Raw genomic sequence first — 25,932 nt, 5'->3', positions numbered from 1 at the left:
CTGGCTGATTTAGTACTTCCATTTAAGTCTTTGATCTATTTTGTTAATTTTTCCATATGGGCAGGGCCTCAGCCTCCCGAGTAGCTGGGACTACAAGTGCATGTTACCTTGCCTGGCTAATTTTTTGTATTTTTAGTAGAGACAGAGTTTCGCCATGTTGGCCAGGCTGGCCTCAAATTCCTGGCCTCAAGTGACCCGCCTGCCTTGGCCTCTCAAAGTGCTAGGATTTCAGGTGTGAGTCACTGTGTGGAGCCAACAGCTGTTGTTTCTAATCCCAGTAGAAAGGCTCTTGCTGATGTGAAGAGGGAGCAGGGGGTTTTAACCAATGGATCTTTTAGTATTTCCAACTAACAAGACCATTTCTGTTGTAAGATGGATGCATCAGGTTTTTGATGGGTGCTATTGATAGGGACAGGAGGCAGGCAAATTCTGGGCAGAAGAGGGTGGGTCTCTGGTGAGGGCCCCACCCTAAAGCCAAAAAGCCTAATACCACAGCCCAAAGTGAGAACTTACATCCTTGTTTTCCTGCTCAAATGTTGCCTTTTCCAAAACTACCCACGGCCACCCCACCCACAATCCTGTGCCCATAAAAAACCCAGGCTCAGCCGACAGAGAAAGGAGAAGAGGAGAAGCAGCTAGATGTTGGAGACCACGATTGGACACTGGAGAGAAGCGGCTTGACTTCAGAGGGACAGCTTGATGGCATAGCTTTGGAGAGGAGTCTGGCTGGGGACGACCGGACTCCAGGGGATTATCTTCCTACTCCATCCCCCTTTCAGCTCCCCTTCCTGCTGAGAGCCACTTTCATCGGCAATAAAATCCCCTGCATTTACCATCTTCAATTCGTTTGTGTGACCCCATTTATCCTGGACGCCAGACAAGAACTCAGGTGCCAAGAACTCAGCCCTTTGTGGGTGCAAAGGGCTGTCACACTGGTGACAAAGGAGGGTCACTCCACTGAGCTGTTAACGCTTAAGCTGTCTACGGACAGCAAAGCTAAAAGGGCACTGTAGCGCTTCCTCTGGGGAACCAGAGGTCAAGGGCACCTTCCCTTAGACGCTGCCACTGGGCTGGTATGGCGTTCGCTCTTACCAGTGCCCAGAAATGCTTGGCCCAGCTCCTGCACCTGCTCACCTGTGCTCCCCCTCCTGTGAGGGGTGGAGCAGTGAGTGAGTGAAGTTCCCTCCTGCTGGCATCAAAGTGGCCAGCTAGTTCCAGTGCCCACACACCGCAGTTACTGCCTGAGAAGGGCTTAGGGAAATATCTTGCTTTACTATTAAACAGCTGATTCATATAACTCTCTTATTTGGAGTCCATGCTAACCAAGCAAGTTTATCATCTGGCTTTCTGTATCTCTGTAGCGCAATCGATGCTACAGCTTAGCAACAAGCTCTTGGTTCAAACTCACCAGGGACTACAGTTCTTGGATTCTCTTCCCTTTCAGTTTTTCTTTCTTTTCCTCAACAATCTTACCTTAGAGTCCTCAGAACCCTGTCAGATTACAAAAGATCCTCTTTAATAAGTGAAGTCATCTACTCAGATAACAGGAAGATTCTCTGGCAAAACCAGCTTTTGTCAGGAAGGCTGGTCTGCGATTCTCAGTTATAATGGTGAGATTTACATAAATGTTTAGAGAAGCAGTATTAGTGTGGTCAGTAAAAGCCCTGACTTTGGAGACAGACTTTCTGGGTTTGAATCCTGGCTCTGCTACTCTCTAGCCATGAGACTATGGGCACATTATCTCACCTTTCTTTGTCTCTGTTTTTTTCATCAGTAAAATAGGGGTAAAAATAATCTACTCCAAGAAGCTTTTATGAACACTAAATTAGTTAATATATATAAAGTATTTAAGATATTGGTTGGTTAGTAGGTACTGTATAAAGGTTATCTATTGCTGTTACTTTGTAGCTTGACTCACATTTGACAGAATGTGCTAAAGATGGCAACATAAGTATTCCATTAATAAACTGACATTAGGATTTTCATCTCATTGCATGACCCAGTGTTTTGGGATCTGATTACCCTGGGAACTGAGTAGGTTCAAAGTGAGAAAATTGGCTATCTAATTGTATTACCAGTAAAGTCCTGCCTAGTTTCTACCTGCCTTCCACTTTCTCTATTCTGATTTCAACAATGTGTAGTGAAATCTAGTGTCTGGAGCTTTGAAATGCTAGAAATGAATAAAGTGAGGAAGCTGCCCATGAGTAAAAAAGGGTTTGGCAAACTATAGTCTGTAGGCCAACACTGGCCTATGGCATGGTTTTGTACAGCTAGAGAGCTAGGAAAGGTTTTTACATATTAAAAGTGCTATTAAAAAAAACAAAAAACAAAAAACAAAGCAAAACACAAGCAAGCAAACAAAGATATGCAATACAGCCTGTATATGACTTGCAAAGCCTAAAATAGTCACCATTTGGCCTTTTACAAAAAAAAAAAAAAAAAAAAAAAGATTGTGGATCCCTGTTCTATACTCTTTTCCTGTTTTATGTACCTAACTATACCCCAACAATAAATATAATGAAGTAGGATAAAAAGAGGCTGAAAAATCCTCTAACAAAAAATCCCAATTGCTTTGATGAAGTAGTTTATTTATCACTCTAAAGACAATACAAATGGTAGCTAGCTGTTCCTACCTGAGTATCCTAAGAATGGCCTCTCCCTCCTCCAAAAAGTCTATATATTCTCACCTAGTATCGGTAGCATTACAGATAGGTGACTGTAACAGAATCTGCTGTTGTAGGGCTAGGAAGCCTAGTAACTCAAGGCCAGAGGTAGTGGCTATTTAGGTCACCATCAAATCTATGATGGCCTCATTATGTGTCCTACTGAATGTCAAAGAAATACAAGACTTCATGTTTTAAAGATTTTAAAGTACTTAAGTAATGTACATACAGTGTATAAGTTTAAAAGTTTCTAGACTAAGATTCCTGGTTTGACCAATTTCTAACCAAGAAATCACTAGGGTTTTCTTAATGTATTACAGAATATGGCTAAATTCAGAATAAAATATTTTTAGCCTACATACATCTATAGCTCTAAAGAGTAAAAAATAGGAAAATTGGCTGCTAAGTACTCTAATATTACCAATAATGAAGACTTTCCGAGCAAGAAAATAAAAAACACAATCATAACAGTGAAGTAGAATGTTGTCTGTGGTACAGCCTCTTTCCAAAGAATACAGGGCATGGGGCATCCTAATGGTTAATAGTTCATTTAAGACTGGGCATGACCAGCCTGCCCAACATGGCAAAACCCCATCTCCACTAAAAGTACAAAAATTAGCCAGGTGTGGTGGCGTGCGCCTGTGGTCCCAGCTGCTCAGGAGGCTGAGGCAGGAGAATCATTTGAACCGGGAGGCAGAGGTTGCAGTGAGCTGAGATTGCAACACTGCACACCAGCCTGGGAGATAGAGTGAGACTCCGTATCAAAAACAAACAAAAAACTGGGCATGAATAGTTTTAGAGAAAGAAAAAAAAATTTATGTTGGTAAAAGACCATTAAAATAAAATATTAAGTTAAAACCATCACACAAACTTAAATAAGTTTCCCATGATTCAAATTATCCTCCAGAGAAAAAGGGACAATGATCAGCTCCACTTGCTTGCTTTTTTTTTTTTTTAAATTAACCTGGTCTGACTGGGAAAGACCCCTTTGGGGTATCTTTGAGGAAGCTAAAGCTTTCTAGAGACTATAAACTAGCCTAATTAACTACACTTAACTAGAAGGAATTTAGACTTATCAAAAGAATTTTTGAATCAGATTTTAGATCAATCTAAGTCGCTGAGCCAAAAATCTTCTATTGTCTTGATTTTATTTTTGAGTATTCATTACCAAAATCATTAGTTCATATAAAATTTGCCAGTTCTTACAGAGTCTAAAATAGGCAAAAATTGAACCCTTCCTAATATAACAAACAACCACTATTGTGTTTGAAACAGATGTTTTAACCAAAGGATATCATCCAAAGACATCATCCTTAGTTATTAGCATACTGTTTAATATTCATCACAACTTGTTTTAAAGAACAAAAATGTGTTAACATTTAAGCCTGAAGGGCTACGAATATACTATATACTGTACTTGATGCAGCTTGTTTATGCAATTTTCTGACAGATACAATTAATCTTGTGAAAATGACTAGGGTATAGCACAGTAGCAAATTATCTTTTCCAAACACAATTTTTCCTGTGGTAAAACCCCTGTATAATACTGACAATGATAGAAGTATATAGAAAGAACTTCATAAGTGAATTACTTAAAAGAAGAAATTAAAAGTTATTAAATGAATAAATCGGCCGGGCGCGGTGGCTCATGCCTGTAATCCCAGCACTTTGGGAGGCCAAGACGGGTGGATCATGAGGTCAGGAGATCGAGACCATCCTGGCTAACACGGTGAAACCCCGTCTCTACTAAAAATACAAAAAATTAGCCGGGCGCAGTGGCGGGCGCCTGTAGTCCCAACTACTCGGGAGGCTGAGGCGGGAGAATGGCGTGAACCCGGGAGGCGGAGCTTGCAGTGAGCTGAGATCCGGCCACTGCACTCCAGCCTGGGCGACAGAGCGAGCCTTCGTCTTAAAAAAAAAAAAAAATAATAATAATAATAATAAATAAATAAATCTTGGTTATATGGTAGAAACAAGGGTTAAAATGTTTAACTTGTAAGTAAATGAAATAAATTAGTCTGTACCTCCAACAAATGCATCTCCAGCTCCATTGGTATCAATAATTTCTTTCTGGTCTTGATCCAAGACAGCAAAAGCAGTGACTTCACTTTCTGCAATTAGAGTCAAAGAAAGGCAGACTGACTTCTCTTTGTAACACTCAATACAAGCTTGCCCAGTAATGTCTGAAGCTCTTTCATCACTCATCATTCAAAGAGAGACAGGACATAAGCTCCATATTCTGTACAGGGGCACTTGGGAACTATGGTGTAAAATCATATGCAAGTAACACTTTTTTGGTAACTTTCAGCATACAGATGCTGCTGTATATGTCTTATGACAGTTATACCTAGGTAGTTCACATTTTTTTTTTTTTTTGGAATGACTACAAACAGTAGCAGTACATTTTTGGACAGTGCAAATGAACAGAAGCCATAAACTAAAAGAAGTGTTGGTATGGATTGGATCATGCGTTTCTAATAAAGCTTCAAGCCTGACTATATTCCTAGCAGTGAAATGTTGGGTACAGTTAAAGAGTTGTAAATTAAAAAAAAAAAATGAATATTGGGTGTTTCTTTACAGAAAATCACAATGGCACAATAAAAACATTACTATTATTCTGTTAAAATACTTCATCCCAATGTCAATAATTTTTTTATCTTAGTTGGTTTATTAAAAACAACCTAATCTGGTTATGTTTTGTAAAGAAGTCACTATCTGTCAACTGGCAAAAGGGAAAGCTACTACCAAATGCATGGGCAGAACAAAAGGGACAGTGCAATGGGGTCTTGTCCTAGAGCAGTCTGGACCAGGGCTTGTTTTGACTACAGAGTAACCTAATTTAGTACTTTAAATGTGGCACATGACAGTGGAATGAACTTATCTGTGATGAAATCTGGCTTACAAGACACATCTGCACATGATTGGACAGTGCTTCTTACTGGGGACTGGAACTTCTGAAATCATAAATTTGCATCCCTATGGGGACAGACATGGCTAAAGACTTGTAAACTTCAGTCTCATTTAAGACCAAGAGGGAGGCAAAAGGAGATCTTGAGAAACTTAAGAAAGGTATTAATAAAGAACATAGAGAATCTTCAAAAGCATATTCTGTCTAGCTTTTGCTACCTGCTCTTAATGGAAACTTTCAACAAGAGACATAAATATGTTAATGAAAAAACTCTCCTGGAAAGATTGATATTCAAGAAGAGGACTCATTTACTTAGTCAATCTTTTTAAAAATCTTTTTTTTTTTTTAGGTCTTGCTCTGTCATCCAGGCTGGAGTGCAGTTGTGTAATCATAACACACTCCAGCCTTGCCCTCAAGGGATCAAGGCATCCTCCTGTCTCAGCCTCCCGTGTAGTTGAGACCACAGACACACAGCGCCACAGCTGGTTAACTTTTTGCTTTTTTGTGGGGTGGGGGGGGGGGGCAGGGGGGTGGGTGGGTAGATACATGGTCTCGCTTTGCTGCCCAGGCTAGTTTCAAACTCCTGGGCTCAAGCAATCCCCTGCCTTGGTCTCCCAAAGTGCTAGGATTACAGGCATGAGCCACTGCATCTCGCTTAAACTTTTTTTTCTTTTGAGACAGAGTCTCATTCTGTTGTCCCGGCTGGAGTGCAGTGGCGTGATCTCAGCTCATTGCAACCTCCGCCTCCTGGTTCAAGTTATTCTCATGATTTAAGCCTCCCAAGTAGCTGGGATTATAGTCGTGCGCCACCACGCCTGGCTAATTTTTGTATTTTTAGTAGAGACAGGATTTCGCCATATTGGCCAGGCTGGTCTCGAACCCCTGACCTCAAGTGATCTGACTGCCTCAGCCTCCCAAAGTACTGGGATTAGGCGTGAGCCACCACGCCCAGCCAAACTCTTTAAGTAACTGAACTTTCCACTTTTTGTAACATGAGGGCCTACATGGCAGTTGACAAGATTTTGATTAATTGAAAGTTATGGCACAAATATCCAGACTTACATTTTCTAGAGAGTATATATAGTACATACTACTACACAGGCCAAAAAAAAAGTAAGCAGATTTTATTAGAAATACTTGGGAAAGGTCTGCAGTCTGATTTAGGAAAAGGTCTGTACCATAAATACTTACAAAGAAATCTGGTTTTACTACTTCCAAGTACAAGCTACACTATACAGGGAAATAACAACTATAAACTAAAACCAAACAGGTACTAAAATAAGTAAAATGAGTAAGTTAATGACACCATTACTATTTATAATACATTTACATTATGTAATAATCTAACATGTCTATAAAACATTTTAGGTAATATAAAAATTAATTACTAGATTTATAGGTTGGAAAATAATTATATATAAATGGTAAGTAAACCAAAATTATACAGAATTCCTTGAGCTCCTTGTTTGAAAACAATTATTTATTTTTGACTGCATAAATCTTTATTTATGAACAGAATCTAATCGACAATGGAAGAGATTATTTTGAATTTTATTCTTAAGAATGATGACTTCTGGCCGGGCATGGTGGCTCACACCTGTAATCCCAGCACTTTGGGAGGTGGAGGTGGATGGATCATGAGGTCAGGAGTTCAACCAGCCTGGGCAACATGGTAAAATCCCGGTTCCACTAAAAATACAAAAAAAAAATTAGCTGGGCATGGTGGTATGTGCCTGAAATCCCAGCTACTCTGGAGGCTGAGGCAGGAGAATTGCTTAAACCCAGGAAGTGGAGGTTGCAGTGAGCCGAGATTGCACCACTGCACTCCTGCCTGGGGACAGAGTGAGACTCCCTCTCGGGAAAAAAGAAAAAAAAAAAAAAAAAGAATCATGACTTCTTGATCTAAATTGCTGAAAATTCTACATAAATGCAGCTTTATAATGCTTTTTCTAGATATATATATATACACACACACACATCATTGAGATACTTTATCCTTAGTTATCATATGAAGTTCAATTTCCTGAAATACAAAGTATAATCATTTTCTACCTTTTTATACTTATCAGTATAGATAAGTATATGAGAATATCACATATGCAAAAGATGTGTCATAAACTCAGTTTTCATTATTTTCTATTATCTAAAGAACTACAAGAACTCCTTTCAAAATGATGACACTGAAAAATCTTTAAGATCCCAAAATGTGCTCCTTGTCATAGAAGACTAAAAAATATTTAATAATATTTATGTTTTATTACATTTTTAGTATGCTCTGATTTTCAAATGACTTAAGCTGGTTTACAGAGCTATTATGAAAAGTCATGGCCAGGCACAGTGGCTCACGCCTGTAATCCCAGCACTTTGGGAGGCGGAGGCGGGTGGATCACTTGAGGTCAGGAATTCAAGACCAGCCTCAGCAACATGGTAAAACCGTGTGTCTATTAAAAATACAAAAATTAGTCGGGCATGGTGGCATGTGCCTGTAATTCTAGCTACTTGGGAGGCTGAAGCACGAGAATCGCTGGAATCTGGGAGGCGGAGGTTGCAGTGAGCAGAGATCATGCCACTGCACTCCAGCCTGGGCGACAGTGAAACTCAGTCTCAAAAAAAAAAAGTCACAAAACTAACAATTTTCACCAGCATGACCTATTCCATGGCTATTCTAGGAAATTTATTACATGAACACAGAAGTACATTCACTAAATCTAAATATACACTTACAGGTATGGATGTTATTCAACCAATGAAGCCTAAGACATTTACATGACTCTCACTGGGACCTAGTTTTCTTAGGCATGAAATGAGCCTGGAGTAGCTGTTGGAACAATTAGTAAAAACTAACTTTCTGCCCTAATTGTAAAAAAAACGACCCGGTTAGTTTTGATCAAGTACTTCTACCTAAGAGCTTAAGATTATTCATAGCATTTATTTCTCAATTCTTCACAAACTTTTTGTAAAGTGAGAAGGAAAAGGGTTGGGAATAATTATTATTCCTACTTTCTGGATTTCTAAAAAACCACTAAATCATAAGCTTCCCCAAGCAGACAGGAAACAAACACTAACAATTCAGTTGATAATAGATTTGTTTTGTGTCATTTATTAGATAAGACTGCAGCATGCCTTCATTCAAAACAATAAAATTTAGCTTACCTAGAACACAAAATAATCAATTTTAGGCATTCTCTAGACACTTCATACAAATAATTTATTCTTCACTTAAATATGAGACAAGCTTCACTATCTAATCACTTAAGAGGCCAATCTAGTTAGAATAAAAACATCTTCATGCATCTATACTGAAAGTCAACTATAGTAGAGATGGTTAAGTTTCTAAAAATGCCACAATATCTAACTGAACAATAATAAAAATCCAGTCATTCAAGTCCAAACAATTAAATGTTTCTTCAGGTTTACCTCCACCAAATTAACTATATATTTCACACAACCTCACAATATCCTTAGAAAATTTTGTTCAAAGTATTTTTAAAATGCCACATTGTTACTGTTTTGTTAATGTCCTAAACTGTTGAGAAGATACAACTGAAGCTGATCCAGCAGGTTGAAAGGCAGGTAGGCAGGTGTTTTTCTTTCTTTTCTCTCTCTCTTGCTTTTCCTTCCTTTCTTCATTTTTTTTTCTCTCTCTCTCTCTCCCTCACTCCCTCCCAGTCTCTCTCTCTCTCTCTCTCTCTTTTTTCTCTAGTTTTTCAAGAGCTAAGGTCTTGCTCTGCCTCCCAGGCTGGAGTGCAGTGGTGTGATCATGGCTCACTGCAGCCTCAAACTCCTGGGCTACAAGGATCCTCCTGTCTCAGCCTCCTGAGCAGCTAGGACTACAAGTGCAAGCCAACATGCCTGGCTAATTAAAAAATTTTTTTTGGTAGAGATGGGGTCTTGCTTTGCTCTCCGGGCTGGTCTTGAGCCCTTGGCTTCAAGTGATCCTCCTGCCTCAGCCTCCTGAACACCAGACATGAGTCACCACACTTGGCCTGGTGTTTTTCAACCTCAAGGTAAAATGCAGTCACTACCCCTGCCACTGCCTCTGACCCAGCATCAATAGGCATGGAAGAAACAGAAAACTGATGGTAAAAACTTCTCCAGAAAGTGAAAAGTATGACTACGTAAAAACCAGAACACTTCACATTCTTTTAAGAGGCTCCTATATCTTGGCCATTGTTTATAATAAGGTAATCTCCATAGTATTAAAATGTTTTTGTTTGCTTGTTTTTAAAAACTATTTAGAAATAATTTTACATTAACAGAAAAGTTCCCAGAAAAATACAGACAACATCTATGCAACATTTATCCAGATTTACCGTTTTTTAACATTTTGCCACATTTAGTTGATCATTCCTCCCATATATATACACATATATATAACATTATTTATTCTTTCAAACTTCTTTTAGCATTTGTGGTATATATTATGCCTTTTACCCCTTAATACTTCAGTGTGTATTTCCTAAGAGTAATGATATTCTGTTAGCCAGGTTATAGTTGATAAACACAGAAAACAACATTTTAATCTAATCTATAGTCCAGTCCAATTTTCTTAATTGTCCTAATGTATTTTATAGCAATATTTTTAATCTGGTAGAGAATTCAGTACAGAATCACATATTACTTTTTTTTTTTTGAGATGGAGTTTTGCTGTGTTGCCCAGGCTGGAGTGCAGTGGCGCGACCCTGGCTCACTGCAACCTTCACCTCCCAGGTTCGAGTGATATCTTTCCTCAGACTCCTGAGTAGCTGGGACTACAGGTGCGTGCCACAATGCCCGGCTAATTTTTGTATTTTTAGTAGAGACTGGGTTTCACCAAGTTGGCCAGGCTGGTCTCGAACTCCTGACCTCAAGTGATCTGCCCATCTTGGCCTCCCAAAGTGCTGGGATTACAGGGCTGAGGTACCACACCTGGCCACATATTACTTTTAGTTGTACTTGTTTTTAATTTAACTTTTTGAGTAGGTAATGCATTCATATGATTCAAAAATATAAAACGTATGAAAAGCTATGCTATAAAATCTCTCTCTGCTCATCTCTCCCATTCAGCTGGTTTCTGCTCCTCTACTTCCCAATCTGTTTATCACTGTTATTGCTTTCTTATATATCCTTCCAGAATTTTTCTATGCATATACAATCAACTACATTCTTATTTTTTTCCTCCCCTCACCTACACACAAAAAGGTATCATACTATCTAGGCTACTCTGGATTATATTTTAAAATACTGGATATCTTTCAATTTTGGTAAACAGAGAATGTCCTCATTATTTTTTATTGCTGCATAATAGTCCACTACATGGATATACTATAATTTATTTAACCAATCCTTTACTAATGGACTTTTAGGCTATTTTCAATCTTCTGTTATCATAAACAATGTCACAAAACATTAATGCTTTTAAACAGACCTTAAATTTAATTATTTTGCTTAATAGCCAGGTCAATAATATCATTCCAGCTTTATATAGAGAACGGATAGAAGGAAACTAAATTGTTATACTAACAGCATGAAATATGCCTATATCAAGGAATAGGGAAAAAATGAGAATCCAGAAATGCTTTTCTTTTCACTAGGACACACATATCAGGATATGAGCAAAGACACCCTGCTCAGGCTGCCCTAATAAACAGGGCAATAAAACAGATGATGAACTCTGCTAATAATAGAGATTTATAGAACAATCCTAATTAACAAGGACTTTTGGGGAATAAAGAGCTCTGAGTTAATTTAATTTTCTAGTTAACTAAAGAAAAAGCAGAAAGTCTTTTTATTTGGAAATCTTTCTAAATGTATTAATATAATAATATGCCATGATATCCCTGCTTTAATTAGTTTAGCTTTTTGAACTGAATAAAATTTTTCTTTGATAATAGAGAATCCTCCTGCACATCTTAATGTCATTGTTCTGAACATCAATTCTTACTGTAGTTCCAAACATATAAGTACTTTCACAAAAAGTAGGAAAAATTAAATGTTCATGGGAAGTACACTGGATTAGGAACAAAAAAGCCATAGTTTTAGTCTAGTTTGGGTTTAGCTATTTTATTTAATAAATATTTATTAAGACTACCATGTGTCAGGTACATTATTAGGGACTGGGAATACAGATGTGAATAGGATAAAAACTCTGGTTGTATGAGGCCAACATTCTACTGGGGATAGACAATACACAAGTAACAAATATATAAACAAGCTAATTTGATATATATATATATTTTTTGAGATAGAATCTTGCTCTGTTGCACAGGCTGGGGTACAGTGGTGCGATCTTGGCTCACTTCAAACTCCGCCTCCTGGGTTCAAGCTATTCTTGTGCCTCAGCCTCCAAAGTAGCTGGGATTACAGGCGTGCACCACTACGCCCAGCTAACTTTTTGTTCTTTTAGCAGAGATAGGGTTTCATCATGTTGGCCAGGCTTACCTTAAAATTGTGAGCTCAAGTGATCCATGATCCACCCGCCTTGGCCTCCCAAAGTGCTGGGATTACAGGCATGCGCTACCATAGTCCGGCCTAACTTGAGATATTAATAGGTGCCAAAGAAAAAATAAAGCAGGATGATATGATGAAGTGTGACAAGGGAGGAGAGTTAATTTACATAGGTGTTACTTTCTCACTGAGGAGGTGATATTTGAGTCGAGATTTCAAGGGCAAGAAGGAGCAAGCCATGTAAAGTTCCAGGGGTAGAACATTCAAGTGCAGAGGCCCCAGACTAGCAACAAGCTTGGCAAACTAAGACTGCTGAAGCTAAAGAAGGCCACTGTACCTGGAGTATAGTGAATGTGGGGGTTTTGCAGGATTTCATTCTATGTAAAATGGGAAAGTGTTGGAAGGTTTTAAAAAAGGGAGTGATGCAATCTCATCTTTGATTTGAAAATATTACTGGCACACTGGCTCATGTCTGTAATTCCAGCACTTTGGGAGGCTGAGGCGGGAGGACTGGTTGAGCCCAGGAGTTTGAGACCAGACTGGGAACATGGCGAAACTTCGTCTCTACTCAAAATGTAAAAATTAGCTGGGTGTGGTGGTGCATATCTATATTCCTAGCTACTTAGTAGGCTGAGGTGGGCTTGAGCCCAGGTGGTCGAGGCTGCAGTGAGCTATGATTGTGCCACTGCTCTACAGCCTGCGTGACAGAGCAACGCCCTGTCTCAAAAGGAAAAAAAAATATTTTGGCAGCCTGATAGAGAATGCACAATGGACTGGAATGGCAGGGGTTGGGGGTGGGGTCAATAATGCTGCTTATCAAGAATCCTTGGGCAAGCCACAATGTAATTTAAACTCAGTGTTATTACCTAAAAAATGAAGATAATATCTGTTCTACCTATTTTCTGTGACTATTATATGGATTAAGTATTAACAGTGTTATAAAAACACACTGACAATATGAAGACCTATATAATATTATAAGGTATTTTTAGGAGCTTATTTTCTTCAATCAGGTAATAAGTATTTGTTGAACAATAGCTATGAGCTCATTAGATCTCATAGAACAATAGTTATGATACTCTGTTAGATCCTCTGGGGGAGATACAGAAAAATATTAAGACATGATCTGTCTTCTCAAGGAGCTTAGAATCTAGATGGAAAGAGAAACCTAGCATATATCAAAGAATCTGTGAAATGTCACACAATGTAATATCTATTATAACTTCAACAGGAGTTCAAAAAAGGGAAGAAACAATATGAGTTTAACTGGAGATGCTTTCACGGAGAAGACTGAACTTAAACTAGGTCTTAAAGATGTGGATAATGAAGAAGAGAGGAAAAGAAAGGTGTGTATGTCCCAAGAGGAACAGAGACAGAAGAAAGTTTATATATCAAGTAAGGCAAGAAATAAATCAAAATGAGTGGGATCTAGCCATTTCTAGGGAGACTTTGAAAGCTAGGCAAAAGTTTGGATTTGATACATCAGGCAATGGAATGCAACAGTAGTTATCTGAGTGAAAAAGCACTGCACCAAATGCTTTGTATACTTTATCTCATCTAATTCTCAAATGAGTAAGGTATCACTAATCTTATTTTATAAATGATGACACTGAGGCTCACAGAGTTTGTCAACTGCCTAGGGTCCCATGGCAAAGGCAGGAATTTGGGACAAATGAATGAAAGAGAAGTAGTAAAATGTGATCCCAAAGTTGTCATTCAAGTAATGTTGCAACTACTTTTCTGAAAAAAAGGTGATCATGGAATAAATAGATTTTGATTCATCGTTATACAGCAGTTAACTGACATTTAAATTCCCGTAAGCCTGGTACTGATAACCAAATTTGACTAAATTAAGTTGATAAATTCTCCATAGAGAATAGAGGGAGTATAACCATGGTTAAGAATATAAGTCAGAATGCTTGGGTTCACATTCCAGATTTGCCATTTACAATCTGGTAATCAAATTAAATTCTCCTTTTTTTTGCTTTTATTTTTTTCTTTGAGATGGAGTCTCACTCTGTCACCCAGGCTGGAGTGCAGTGGCACGATCTCGGCTCACTGCAACCTCTGCCTCCTGAGTTGAAGCGATTCTTCTGCCTTAGCCTCCTGAGCAGCTGGGATTATAGGTGTGTACCACCACACCTGGCTAATTTTTGTATTTTTAGTAGGGATGGGGTTTCACCATAGTGGCCAGGCTGGTCTCGAACTTCTGACCTCATGATCCACCCGCCTCGGCCTCCCAAAGTGCTGGGATTACAGGCATGAGCCACTGTGCCCGGCCCCCTTTTTTTTTTGAGACAGGGTCTCACTTTGTCACTCTGGCTGGAGTGCAGTGGTGCGATCTCGGCTCACCACTACAGCCTCAACTTCCCTGGCTCAAGTGATCCTCCTACCTCAGCCTCCCAGGTAGCTGGGATTACAGGTGCATGCCACCATGCCCAGCTAATTTTTTGTAGAGATGAGTTTTCGCCATGTTGCCCAGGCTGGTCTCAAACTCCTAAGCTCAAGTAATCTTCCTACCTCGGCCTCCCAAAGTGTTGGGATTACAGGCACGAGCCACTGTGCCAGGCCAATTTTCTCATATTTAAAATAGGAGGCTAGACATGGTGGCACATGTCTGTAATCCCAGCATTCTGGGAGGCTGAGATGGGCGGATCGTTTGAGCTAACAAGTTCGAGACCAGCCTGGGTAGCATGGCAAAACCCCATTTCTACAAAAAATACAAAAACACTAGCCGGATGTGGTAGTGCATTCCTGTAGTCCCAGCTACTCGGGAGGCTGAGGTGGGAGGATGGTTAGAGTCCGGGAGGATGGTTAGAGTCCAGGAGCAGGAAATTGCAGTGAGTCGAGATCATGCCGCTGCACTCCGGCCTGGGTGACAGAGCCAGACGTTGTCTCAGAAAGAAAGAAAAAAGGAACAATAATAGCATTTATAGGTACTTATAGGATTTTTGTGAGGAGTAAATTAGTTAATACATATAAAGCACTTAGAGTAAAAGTTGACAGATAATAAGCATTCTTTTTAATGATTAAATGGACAAGGATATTATTAATCTTGAAATGAAACTTGTGATGGTTAATACTGAGTATCAACTTGATTGGATTGAAGGATGCAAAATATTGATCCTGGGTGTGTCTGTGAGGGTGTTGCCAAAGGAGATTAACATTTGAGTCAGTGGGCTGGGGAAGGCAGACCCACCCTTAATCTTGGTGGGCACCATCTAATCAGCTGCCAGAGAGTATAAAGAAGGCAGAAAAACATAAGAAATCCAGACTGGCTTAGCCTCCCAGCCTGTATTTTTCTCCTGTGCTGGATGCTTCCTGCCCTCGAACATCGGACTCCAAGTTCTTCAGCTTTGAGACTCGGACTGGCTTCCTTGCTCCTAGCTTGTAGATGGTCTATTGTGGGACCTTGTGATCGTGTGAGTTAACACTAGTTAATAAACTCATATATATATATGTATGTATGTGTGTGTGTGTATATGTATGTATATGTGTATATATGTATGTATATGTATATATACTATTAGTTCTATCCCTCTAGAGAATGCTGACTAATGCGAGACCTTTGAGTATAGGAGATTCAGGTCTCACTTAAAATTGCTGCTTCTGAAGGCATGGTTCTGACCTTGCAGACTACCTGCCTCTACATCATTATTTGTGGTAAAATCTCTTAGTTTGTTCATGTTTGCATCTAATTTTCCATAAATGTTTCAAGTTAATTCCAGTTAAGGTCTTCACTTTTGAATGTAAATATATAAGTGAATGAGTGTTGACTTTGAATACAAAAATAGTTTTCCATGGAAAAATGACCAAGAAAACCATGATAGATGGAATTACTGCTCTAAAACCTTATTTCCCCTTGGTTTAGTGTATGTGAGTGCATTTAAGAAATTTTTTAGAGACAGGATCTCTCTCTGTCACCCAGGCTCAGGTGCAGTGGTGCCATCACAGCTCACAGCAGCCTTGAGCTCCGGGTTCAAATGATCTTCCTGCCTCAACTTCCTACGTAGCTGGGACCACAGGCATGCGCCACCATGCCCAGTTAATCTTTTTTTTTTTAATAGAGATAGGGCCTCCCTATGTTGCCTAGGCTGGTTTCAAACTCCTAGACTCAAGTGATCCTCCCACCTTGGCTTCCTGAAGTACTGGGATTATAGGTGTGGGCCACTGCACCTGACTCTCTCTTTCTCTGTCTCTCTCTAGCTTAGTTTAGTAAACCATGTAAGTAAATAAACTCAAGTTTCTAGTTGTCAATGATCCTGCCATTGGGATTTAATAATTTAGCATTTCAGATGCTCTCTCTCTTTCTCTCTCTCTCTATATATACACACACACACAATATGAATTGATGAGGTTTCTGTTATCTTTAATAAGTTCACTAAATGAAGCATATCACTTTAATCTTACTATAAAGCTGTTCATTTCAACCTGGTCTCTACTTCTTTAAATGTTATCTGCTGCACTCTCTTATCTGAAGAACTGGTTTCCAGTCGGGCATGGTGGTTCATGCCTGTAATCCCAGAGCCTTGGGAGGCTGAAATAGGAGAATCACTTGAGCCCAGGAGTTTGAGACCAGCCTGCACAACAGGCTGTATCTACAAAAAAAAAAAAAGTCAGCTGGGCATGGTGGTACGTGCCTATAGTCCCAGTTACTTGGGAGGCTAACTAAGGTGGGTGGATTGCTTTAACCCAGGAGGTTGGGGCTGTAGTGAGCCATGATAGCACCACTGTACTCTAGCCTGGGTGACAGAGGGAGATCCTATCTCAAAAACAGACAAACAAAAAACTAGTTTCCTCTGCTGTATTAGCTCATAGTTCACTGATCATCTATGGACTGTCTACCTTTGGTGAGGTTTCTAACCCTGATTCACTCAGTTGAGCACAGGAAAGGAGCTAGGGCTCAGGGCACAAAACTTGGCTGCCTAGGTAAGAGGAGTTATAGAAAAGGCAGTATTTTTTTCTGATGATCGCTAGCATCCAGAACTATGCCTGGTATATTATAGGGGCTCAATAAATATATGATGAATAAATGGAGTAATTTTTCATGAATACAAATCTGATGTTATTCCCCTGTTAAAAACTCTTCAATGGTTCTATATTGAATGAACTCTTAACTCTAGGATATGAATCCAGTCTTTGTTCAAACTTTACCTTTCCCTGACCAAAAGAGTAACTTTAGTCAAACAGTTACTCTTTGGTCATACTCATGATTTCCCAAATGTGCCATGGTCTTTTATTCTTATGTATATATCAAGTCTACATTTCAAATTGTTTTTCACTCTTAGTTCCAAATAAGGCATGTCTTCTTGGCTATAGTCCTTGGCCTCCAAGCAGAACTGATCATTCTCTTTTATGCCATCACTTATAACCTTCACATACTTTCAGGAAAGTATCTATCATAGTTATAATTACTTCTTTACAAATGTCTTCTCAACTAAACTTTGAGCTCCTTATGGGTAGGAATTATGACTTAATCTTATTCCCAGCTCTTAGTACTGTATCTGGTAGAGAGTAGGTGCTCAATTAACATTTATTGTTAAATATAATGATTCTTCCTACTAGATTTTAAGTTCCTTGAGACTGGTGTATGTTTTACATTTGATTCTCTCCCAGAATCTAGTATAGTATGAACTCACTATACATTTTCTGGCTGATATTAAGTAGTAAATAACTGTACTATGTTTCTCTAGCTTAGTTTAGTAAACCACGTAAGCAAATAAACTCAAGTTTCTAGTTGTCAATGATCCTGCCACTGGGATTTAATAATTTAGCATTTCAGATGCTTATATAAAAGTAAATCATACAATTGCTTGAAATTTAGAAGGAATGAATAAATTCAACCTTGCACAACCTTTCCCAAAAACCTTTCCAGACCTAACTGTGCTGAACACATTCTGGAAATAATGAAAATATTATTTGATTGGTGCTTTCACTTTCTATCATTCCATCATTTTAAAATGAGGACATATTTATGAGTTGATGAATCTAGATTCAGATCCTGTTTAAAGATAGAAGGCTGACCAGGTGCAGTGGCTCACACCTGTCGTCTCAGCCAAGGTGGGAGGAACACTTTAGGCCAGGAACTCAAGACCAGCCTGGGCAACAAAGCATGATCCCGTTTTGACAAAAAATTAAAAAAACTGTCCACAGAGGCAGTCTACAGATTAAAAAAAGTTAGCTAGGTATGGTAGCACATGCTCATAGTTCCAGCTACTCAGGAGGCTGAGGCAGGAGGATCCTTTTGAGTCCAGGAATTCGAGGATGCAGTGAGTTGTGATTGTGCCACTGCACTTCAGCCTAGGTGAAATAATGAGACCCTGTCTCTAAAACAAAACAAAACGAAAACCCCAAAACATAGAATGCTCTCATGGGACTTTGAATTAACACTTGATTATTTATTTATTTACTTAAAAGGAAATTAACATTTATTGAGTGGCTACTGGTTCTGGCCTTGTGCAAGGAGTTTTCATCTATAATATCCCATGTAATCCTCACGTCAACCCTGCGAAGTAGGTATCATCCCCATTTTTGTTAGATGAGGAACAGGAGGCTCAGAAAAGTTAGGTAGTTTTTTTCATCAACCAGGAACTGATGAGCTGGGACCCCATGCTTAAGTCTCAGACTCAATCCTTGCTCTCTCTCCTACGCTGCCTCTGGGAGGAAGAAGGGAGCACCAGCAAAAGCTGCAGTCCTCACACTTCCTGCCTGATGCCCCAACAGCCACCAAAAGCCTGCACCTTCCCACAGATCCTCCCCCCTCCCTTGGGAGGATGCAGTCAGTTGAAGAGATTAAGACATAAATACAAAAATAAATAGCATGGACAAGTCCCCAGCAGCAAGGATGTGCCATCTCCACACTGTGGGAAAGTCACTGTGCCATTCACAGTTGCTGTGGGAGGAAGCCCCGTGGGCTCTGGGGGAAACTGGGACAATGGCTGCCAAAGGTTGGAGTGGGTGGGCTCAACTGGCCTCTCCTGGGTTGCAGAGATCCGAGAACAATATGTCTGGAGCAGACAGCAGCTGCCCGCCATCCTCCTCCATCTGATCATTTTACCAGTGTTTGTGATCTAAGAGGGATTCAAAATTGGGGGAACACACAAGTTTGTGCTTCACATGTCTCCCTGGTCCTACCTCCAAGGCCCACAGACACCCTCTCCTGCAGGAAAGAGCAGGCGGTTCCCATGGTCACATCCAGAGTAACCTTGCCCAGGAGGGGTTGCACCCTTTTGGATTTGTGGATGGGCAGCTTGCCAACCTGACCCTCTGTCAGGTCAGCTAGGATAGAAGCATTCTCTGCCAGCCTGGCTTCCTGGTCTTTCTCCTGCTTGATGAGTACCACCTGTCTATCCTCGCCCTGCACCTCTGCCTTGATGAGCTGGGTGGTGGGTGGCCAGGGAGAGTTGTCTGGCAGCTGGAGGAACAGCAGTTCCTCCTTGGTGAGGCTCAGCTCCCTGAGCAGCTCTGCCACAGGTATGTCCTTCGGGAGGCCAGGGAGCCTTCCTGGCTGCTCTGGGAGGAGCCTTCATCTTGGCCTCCTCCTCCTCATCTTGTGGCTCCTCTTTCAATTTCACAGTAGGTACACCTACCTCTTCCTTGGGGCCAGCCAGCCAAGGTTTAACAACTGGTTCATCATTTTCTTCCTTAAAAAGCCACCCTGAGTGAGCCAATGACAGCTGCACAGGCATGTTTCGAGTGTCATTCCTCAGCCTGGGGTCATCGATGAAATCGTCCTTTTCCAGCATGGTGAGATGTTTCGTGTCTTCATCCATCTCTTTCTTCTCTTTTTTGATGTTGATGATGAGAAGGTCCCATGTCTGACACATCCACTATCTTATCCCAGTTCCCTTTTTTCTTCATTATTTCAGCTGGGCCTGCTCAAAGATGGAGTGGGACTGGATCACTTCTGGGCGGCCTCATCCTTGTCCATGAACCTCTCTCTGTCCATCTCTCTCCCTTTCACGTTTCTCCTTCTTGACAGCTACTTCTTCCTTGGGTTCTTCTGACTGATGATATTTGGGGTGAAGGTTTTCTTCTTGACTCCCAACTGCAACCCCCAGAGTAAGGTTCCCAGAGTTGATGAAGGGAAGGCGGCCCAGGGTGAAGGGGTTGCCGGTCACTGCCTGTTGAGCTCCTGGGCCCCAGTCAGGAGGGGTCGGGGCCCTCGCAGAGTGCTGGGTTCGCTCACCCCATTTTCACTTTCTTCACCTGTGACTAACCTGCCGCCAGCCCTTGGTCTCCACAACAAGCAGAAGTCTGAATGGCAGGCCCTGGGCCCATATTGGCCCCCCGCCTTTTTTTTTTCTATTGAGACAGGGTCTCGCTCTTGTCACCCAGGCTGGAGTGCAGTGGTGCAATCTTGGCTTACTCACTGCAACCTCTGCCTCCTGGGTTCCAGTAATCCTCCTGCCTCGGCCTCCCAAGTTGCTGGAAATACAGGTGCCTGCCATCACACCTGGCTAATTTTTGTATTTTTAGTAGAGATGGGGGTTTCCCCATGTTGGCTAGGCTGGCCTCAAACTCCTGAACTCAGGTGATCCACCCACCTCAGCCTCCCAAAGTGCTGGGATTATAGGCATGTGCCATTGCACCTGGCCTGAATTAATATTTGAATTGGATCAAACCAGGGCAAGCAAATGAATCCTAGTGACATATGCGGGATTCACCTCATGAGGATGCCATATAAATTCAGGTAATATCTGTATGTATATGATTCTTCTTTATAAAGAGACCATGGACTCTTAGGGCTGGGAGAATAGGAAGAAGCATTTATTAAATAATTTGGACCAAGGCATCATAGTTATAGAAAATACTGAAAGGCCAAACATCAGTTGCTTTCTTTTTAGTGGCCTGGTTCCAATTATTGCAGGAGTAGGACATTATTGGTATTCTAAATGTGACCCTTCTTAAAATCATATATCTTCTTCTGACAATGGTCAAGATTTTCAAAATGGATATGTACATACAAAGTTCTTTATTTTTGAAGAAGCAGCTATTTCTAATCATGGACTTTCCCTCAGTAAGATTGTTATTTGAATTGTTGATGGTGGCAATGGAAAATATTTAGAGTTTACAAAAAACAAAACAAAACAAAACAAAACAAAAAAACCCAAAACTGCATTAGATAGGAGGGAACCAAAAGTTCCTTTTTTCTCTATGGCATAGAAGAAATCTTAGAGCAAGAAAGCATTTCAGGGATAATAATGCCACAAGGCAATGTCATAGGTTTATTCTGAAAGACAAAGATTTTTTTTTTAACAGTGTATACTGTACAATAAAATTAAAGTTCCCTAAAGTATGAAGTCAATTTCATTGGGCACCCTGACAATCAAACACTGATAAAAGTTTTGAGTACTATTTATTGTCCAATAAACTAAACTAGATTCACAGATTACTTGTCTACTTGGAATACAGCAATAAACACCAGTAAACAACCATTTTATCCAATTTAAGCAGAAGTCTTTTCTTTATTGAGTCATTTGCCAATCTCTCTTGCACTTAAAAGCAGATTAAAATGTGTAACATATGGTTAATTACCTGTAAAAACAACAACAACAAAACCTCTCAAGTACACTGATTTTAAAGCTTGGTTGTATTCCTCACCATTCTTTATGAATAGAAGCTGCAGCACCAGGGGGAAAAAAAAGTTGCAGAAATACTTGAAGGATAATACTCATGTTATTCCTTTTCTTTTTTTTGGAGACAGAGTCTAGATCTGTCACTTAGGCTGGAGAGCAGTGGCATAATCTCGGCTCACTACAACCTCTGCCTCCTGGGTTCAAGCAATTCTCCTGCCTTACCCTCCCATGGAGCTGGGATTACAGGTGCCCACCACCATGCCCAACTAATTTTTGTATTTTTAGTAGAGATAGGGTTTCATCCTGTGGTCCAGGCTGGTCTTGAACTCCTGACCTCAAGTGATCTGCCAACCTCAGCCTCCCAAAGTGCTAGGATTACAGGCGTGAGCCACTGCACTCAGGTCCTCATGTTCTTCCTTCTGTTAAAGGATCTAAAGTTGAGTTACAGCTTAGTCAGACATCTGAGGTTCAATAAAGTCTCTGGGCAAAGACACAGCTCTGGGAAAGATTGAATAATCTAAAGAATTAAACTAAAACCAAGAAAATTTAGTCCCTCAATAATAGTGATCGGTAGAAGCAGTTCAGAAATTGAGTTCACACCGGCTTACGAATTGATTGTACATTTCTCTTCCCAACTCACCATTCAATGCCTTCATCTTGGTAGTTTGAACGGTGAGTCATGGTGGGAGTATTTACACCATGGAAATTAGAAAACACAACAAACTAGGGCTTGGTTTGCTATGAACTGACTGTTAAAAATATATACTAGCATACTGGGTTCCATCTTACAATTAGGCTTTTTTTTTTTTTTTGAGACTAAGTCTCACTCTATCACCCAGGCTGCAGTGCAGTGGCGTTGATCTCAGCTCACTGCAACCTCTGCCACCCAGGTTCAAGTGATTCTCCTGCCTCAGCCTCCCAAGTAGCCTAGATTGTAAGCGCCTGCCACTACAGCTGGCTAATTTTTGTATTTTTAATAGAGATGGGGTTTCACCATGCTGGCCAGACTGGTCTCGAACTTCTGACCTCAAGTGATCTGCCCGCCTCGGCCTCCCAAAATGCTAGGATTACAGGTGTGAGCCACCACACCTAGCCTACTAGGCTATCTTTAAATTGCTGTTTGGTTTTTTATTTTTCCCAAGCAAGGACTGAAAATACAATTGTTACGCTGATAGTTCTGTAGAAAGTTCTATTGGGTAATGCTGCTATGAATATTTTTATCTAAGAAAGTTCCCAGCCAGGTGCGCCGTCTCATACCTGTTATCTCAGCACCTTGGGAGGCCAAGGTGGGTGGATCATCTGAGGTCCTGAGTTCGAGACCAGCCTGGCCAACATGGTGAAACCCTGTCTCCATTAAAAATACAAAAAGATTAGTTGGGCGTGGTGGTGGGCACCTGTAATCCCAGGTACTTGGGAGGCTAAGGCAGGAGAATTGCTTGAACCCGGAGGCAGAGGTTGCAGTGAGCCGAGGTGGCACTATTGCACTCCAGCCTGGGTGACAAGACCGAGACTCTGTCTCAAAAAAAAAAAAAAAAAAAAAAAGAAGAAAGTTCCTTCATATCCCTTCATAGCCAAATTCTTTCTCAATAAAACAAAAACCAAAAAGCTACTGATCCGATTTCTATCACTGTAAATTAATATTGCCTGTTCTAAATTCAAATAAATGTAAACATACAGTATATGTTCTTTTATATCTGGCTTCTTATCTCAGCACTTTTTTTTAGCATAATGTTTTTGACATTCATTCACGTGGTTGCTCACATCAGTCATCCACCTCTTTTAACTGTCAGTGGTGTGCTGGAGCCAGAGTGGCTAATGAGAATTAATTCTGCATATACAAAGCTCTTCTCAAATCTGCATTCAGTGACCTCACATTGATGGTGGGAATATTTAAAGCATGACACAATTGCTACTAATCTACGTTACTTTTTCCTGAAAGCCAGTCATAAAACATTTGCTACCATACCACTGATTCTCTTTTAAATAACCTGCATCAACAGTGATAAAAACAGAAAGAAATGTTGGTTTGCAGCATCAGGATCTGTTTAGGCAGGAAAGGACAGGGAAGGCTAACTGTTATCAGTTAAAAAATGTAGCTGCATAATAAAATCCCTTAAGTTTTCTCCTTTGGCTTACAACTAGCTGAAAGGGACAATTTTCCAAACAAGAGAGCAGAATGTCCTTTCTGAAATTTTTCATCTGGGATTTCTTCATTTGACTCAAGTGTCTATCAAAAAATTTTAAAGAAGGAAACATTCTTCCTATAACATATGGGATGTCACTAGACAAACCAGTTCTCCATAATTCAGGATAGGCAATGCCTATTAGATTAAGAAGAATGTCACAAGCCTATTAAAAAAAAATTCAAGATCCTGTGTCAAAATAGGCCATATTTTCTAATACTATACCTAATTTTGGCAATTCCATTCAGAACTGGTTCTAAACTATCCCTAGCTGATGCCTCCATTTCCCCTTCACTGCCCCAAACATCATTCTAAATGCCTACAGCTCTTCTTAAGCTACATACTAATTCTAACTCTCAGAGAAAAAAGAAGTCATTAGGTGTCAAGTCTTTATACTTTGCTAGTTATGTTGAACAATTAATAGTTTTCCATCAAACAATACAAGAATCAGTATTTTTGTTTCTGAGAATGAAAGAAGATGGGAGATAATTCATTTTAGGGACATTACATCATATAGCTTTAGAGGATACTATTTATACTCTAGTCTATGCAAATGGCACCTGCTAGACTTGGCCTGTTCACAGATCACAATACTATTTTTACTTCCTCAGATGACCCAGACACCATATACAAACTGGGCATAATATCGCTGTCAGTACTACAAGGTTGGTGTCTTTAATTGTGCGTGGTATGTGAAGTCTCAACACTGGTTATACCTAGGCACAAGAAATTTGTGCTGTGCTAGTTAATCTTGTAAAAAACAAAGTAATGCCAAAAAGTCTCTATTTTTAATGTACTGACAAGCTGTGCTAGTGGTACCCCAAAGAAATAAAAGAAGGAACAACTCCCTCCCAGCCCAGATATCAGTTTGTTCATCTATTTTAATATCTCATTTTAGATAATACAAAATGTTCTATGTGAGCTGTAAGGTGCAACATTAGGCATTAGCAATTACTTTTTTTCTTTTTTTTGAGACAGAGTCTCATTCTGTCGCCCAGACGGGAGTGCAGTGGCGAGATCTTGGCAGCCTCCACCTCCTGGGTTCAAGTGATTCTCCTGTCTCAGCTTCCTGAGTAGCTGGGACCATAGATGCTGGCCACCACACCCGGCTAATTTTTGTATTTTTAGTAGAAGCAGGGTTTCACCATGTTGGCCAGGGTGGTCTCGAACTCCTCACCTCAAATGATCTGCCCGCCTCAGCCTCCCAAAGTGTTGGGACTACAGGCATGAGCCACTGTGCCTGGCCAACAATTACTTTCTATGATATTTTACCACAGTGGCCTCTGATAAGGAAGGGGGAAAGCCTAAATTCTGATTCGCTCAATCTGAAAATCTAGGATTTGAGGGGCAAGTTCACATTTCTGATAGCAATGGCAATATTCTAAACATGCTTTGAGATTGAAGACAACATACTCTGGACCATATAGGAGTTTTCTCCTCCTCACAATCAGGTATCTTGATTTTGAAGGGATGGAGACAGAAATATCTTTTAGACCTTCAGGAAAGTCACGGGGACAAGTTTTCACATTTTTTGAGTTTAAATGTGGCTGGGGAATCTGAAAATGTGAACATTTTATCCAGCATTTCCCAACACTAGAATGTCACTCTAGACTTCAGATAGCTCTTCTTTCTTGACTATACATTAAAAAATTTAGTGGGAAGAAATGGAGACAATTGTTGAAACTTAGCAGGAAGTCTACCATATTAAATATTTAAGTATTAGCTGATTGACTGACAGATTTTTTTTCTTTTTCTTTTAATAGAATCTCACTCTGTCGCCCAGGTTGGAGTACAGTGGTGTAATCAGGACTCACTGCAGCCTCAATCTTTCAGTCTCAAGTGGTCTTCCCACCTCAGCCTCCTGAGTACCTAGGACAATAGGTGAATGCCATCATACCTGGATAATTGTTTTAATTTTTTCTAGACAAGGTCTCCCTATGTTACAGAGGCTGGTCTTGAACTCCAGGGCCCAAGTGATCCTCCTGCCTTGTGCTTCCAAAGTGTTGGAAATATAGGTGTGAGACACTGCGCCCAGCTGACAGTAGAATTTAAAAGACTTCTAAGCTAGCAATTAAGTATATTTTCTAATAATCTAATTTTTATATACTACTTTAACAAAAATAGAGAAAACTTCATTATTTCTTATTTTCTTTCTTTTTTTTTAATTTTTTGAG

The 25,932-nt window shown here is 40.1% G+C and overlaps 1 protein-coding gene and 1 pseudogene across 9 annotated transcripts in view; both read right to left on the bottom strand.

Moving 5' to 3' along the window:
* LOC105466223 (adenosine kinase) overlaps nt 1–25,932 on the bottom strand; it is a 567,753-nt gene that overhangs the window by 36,974 nt on the left and 504,847 nt on the right. For 6 of the 9 annotated variants that reach the window (XM_071069752.1, XM_071069759.1, XM_071069758.1 and 3 more), the window contains one exon: nt 4,688–4,774. The exons of 1 other annotated variant lie outside the window; for it this stretch is intronic. In XM_071069752.1, the coding sequence (XP_070925853.1) occupies nt 4,688–4,774 (87 nt within the window). Of the gene's footprint in view, nt 1–4,394; nt 4,572–4,687; nt 4,775–25,932 lie in introns of those variants that run through there. 2 more of the 9 variants (XM_071069755.1, XM_071069753.1) reach the window with 2 other exon arrangements.
* The window catches only part of LOC139356256 (DNA-directed RNA polymerase III subunit RPC4-like), a 66,968-nt pseudogene continuing 45,818 nt past the window's right edge, over nt 4,783–25,932 (bottom strand).

This window comes from Macaca nemestrina, chromosome 9 (genome assembly GCF_043159975.1).
Source record: "Macaca nemestrina isolate mMacNem1 chromosome 9, mMacNem.hap1, whole genome shotgun sequence".
NCBI classification, from domain to species: Eukaryota; Metazoa; Chordata; class Mammalia; order Primates; family Cercopithecidae; genus Macaca; species Macaca nemestrina.
The sequence above is the reverse complement of the archived record's forward strand: the minus strand, read 5'-3'. Positions and strand labels throughout refer to the sequence as shown.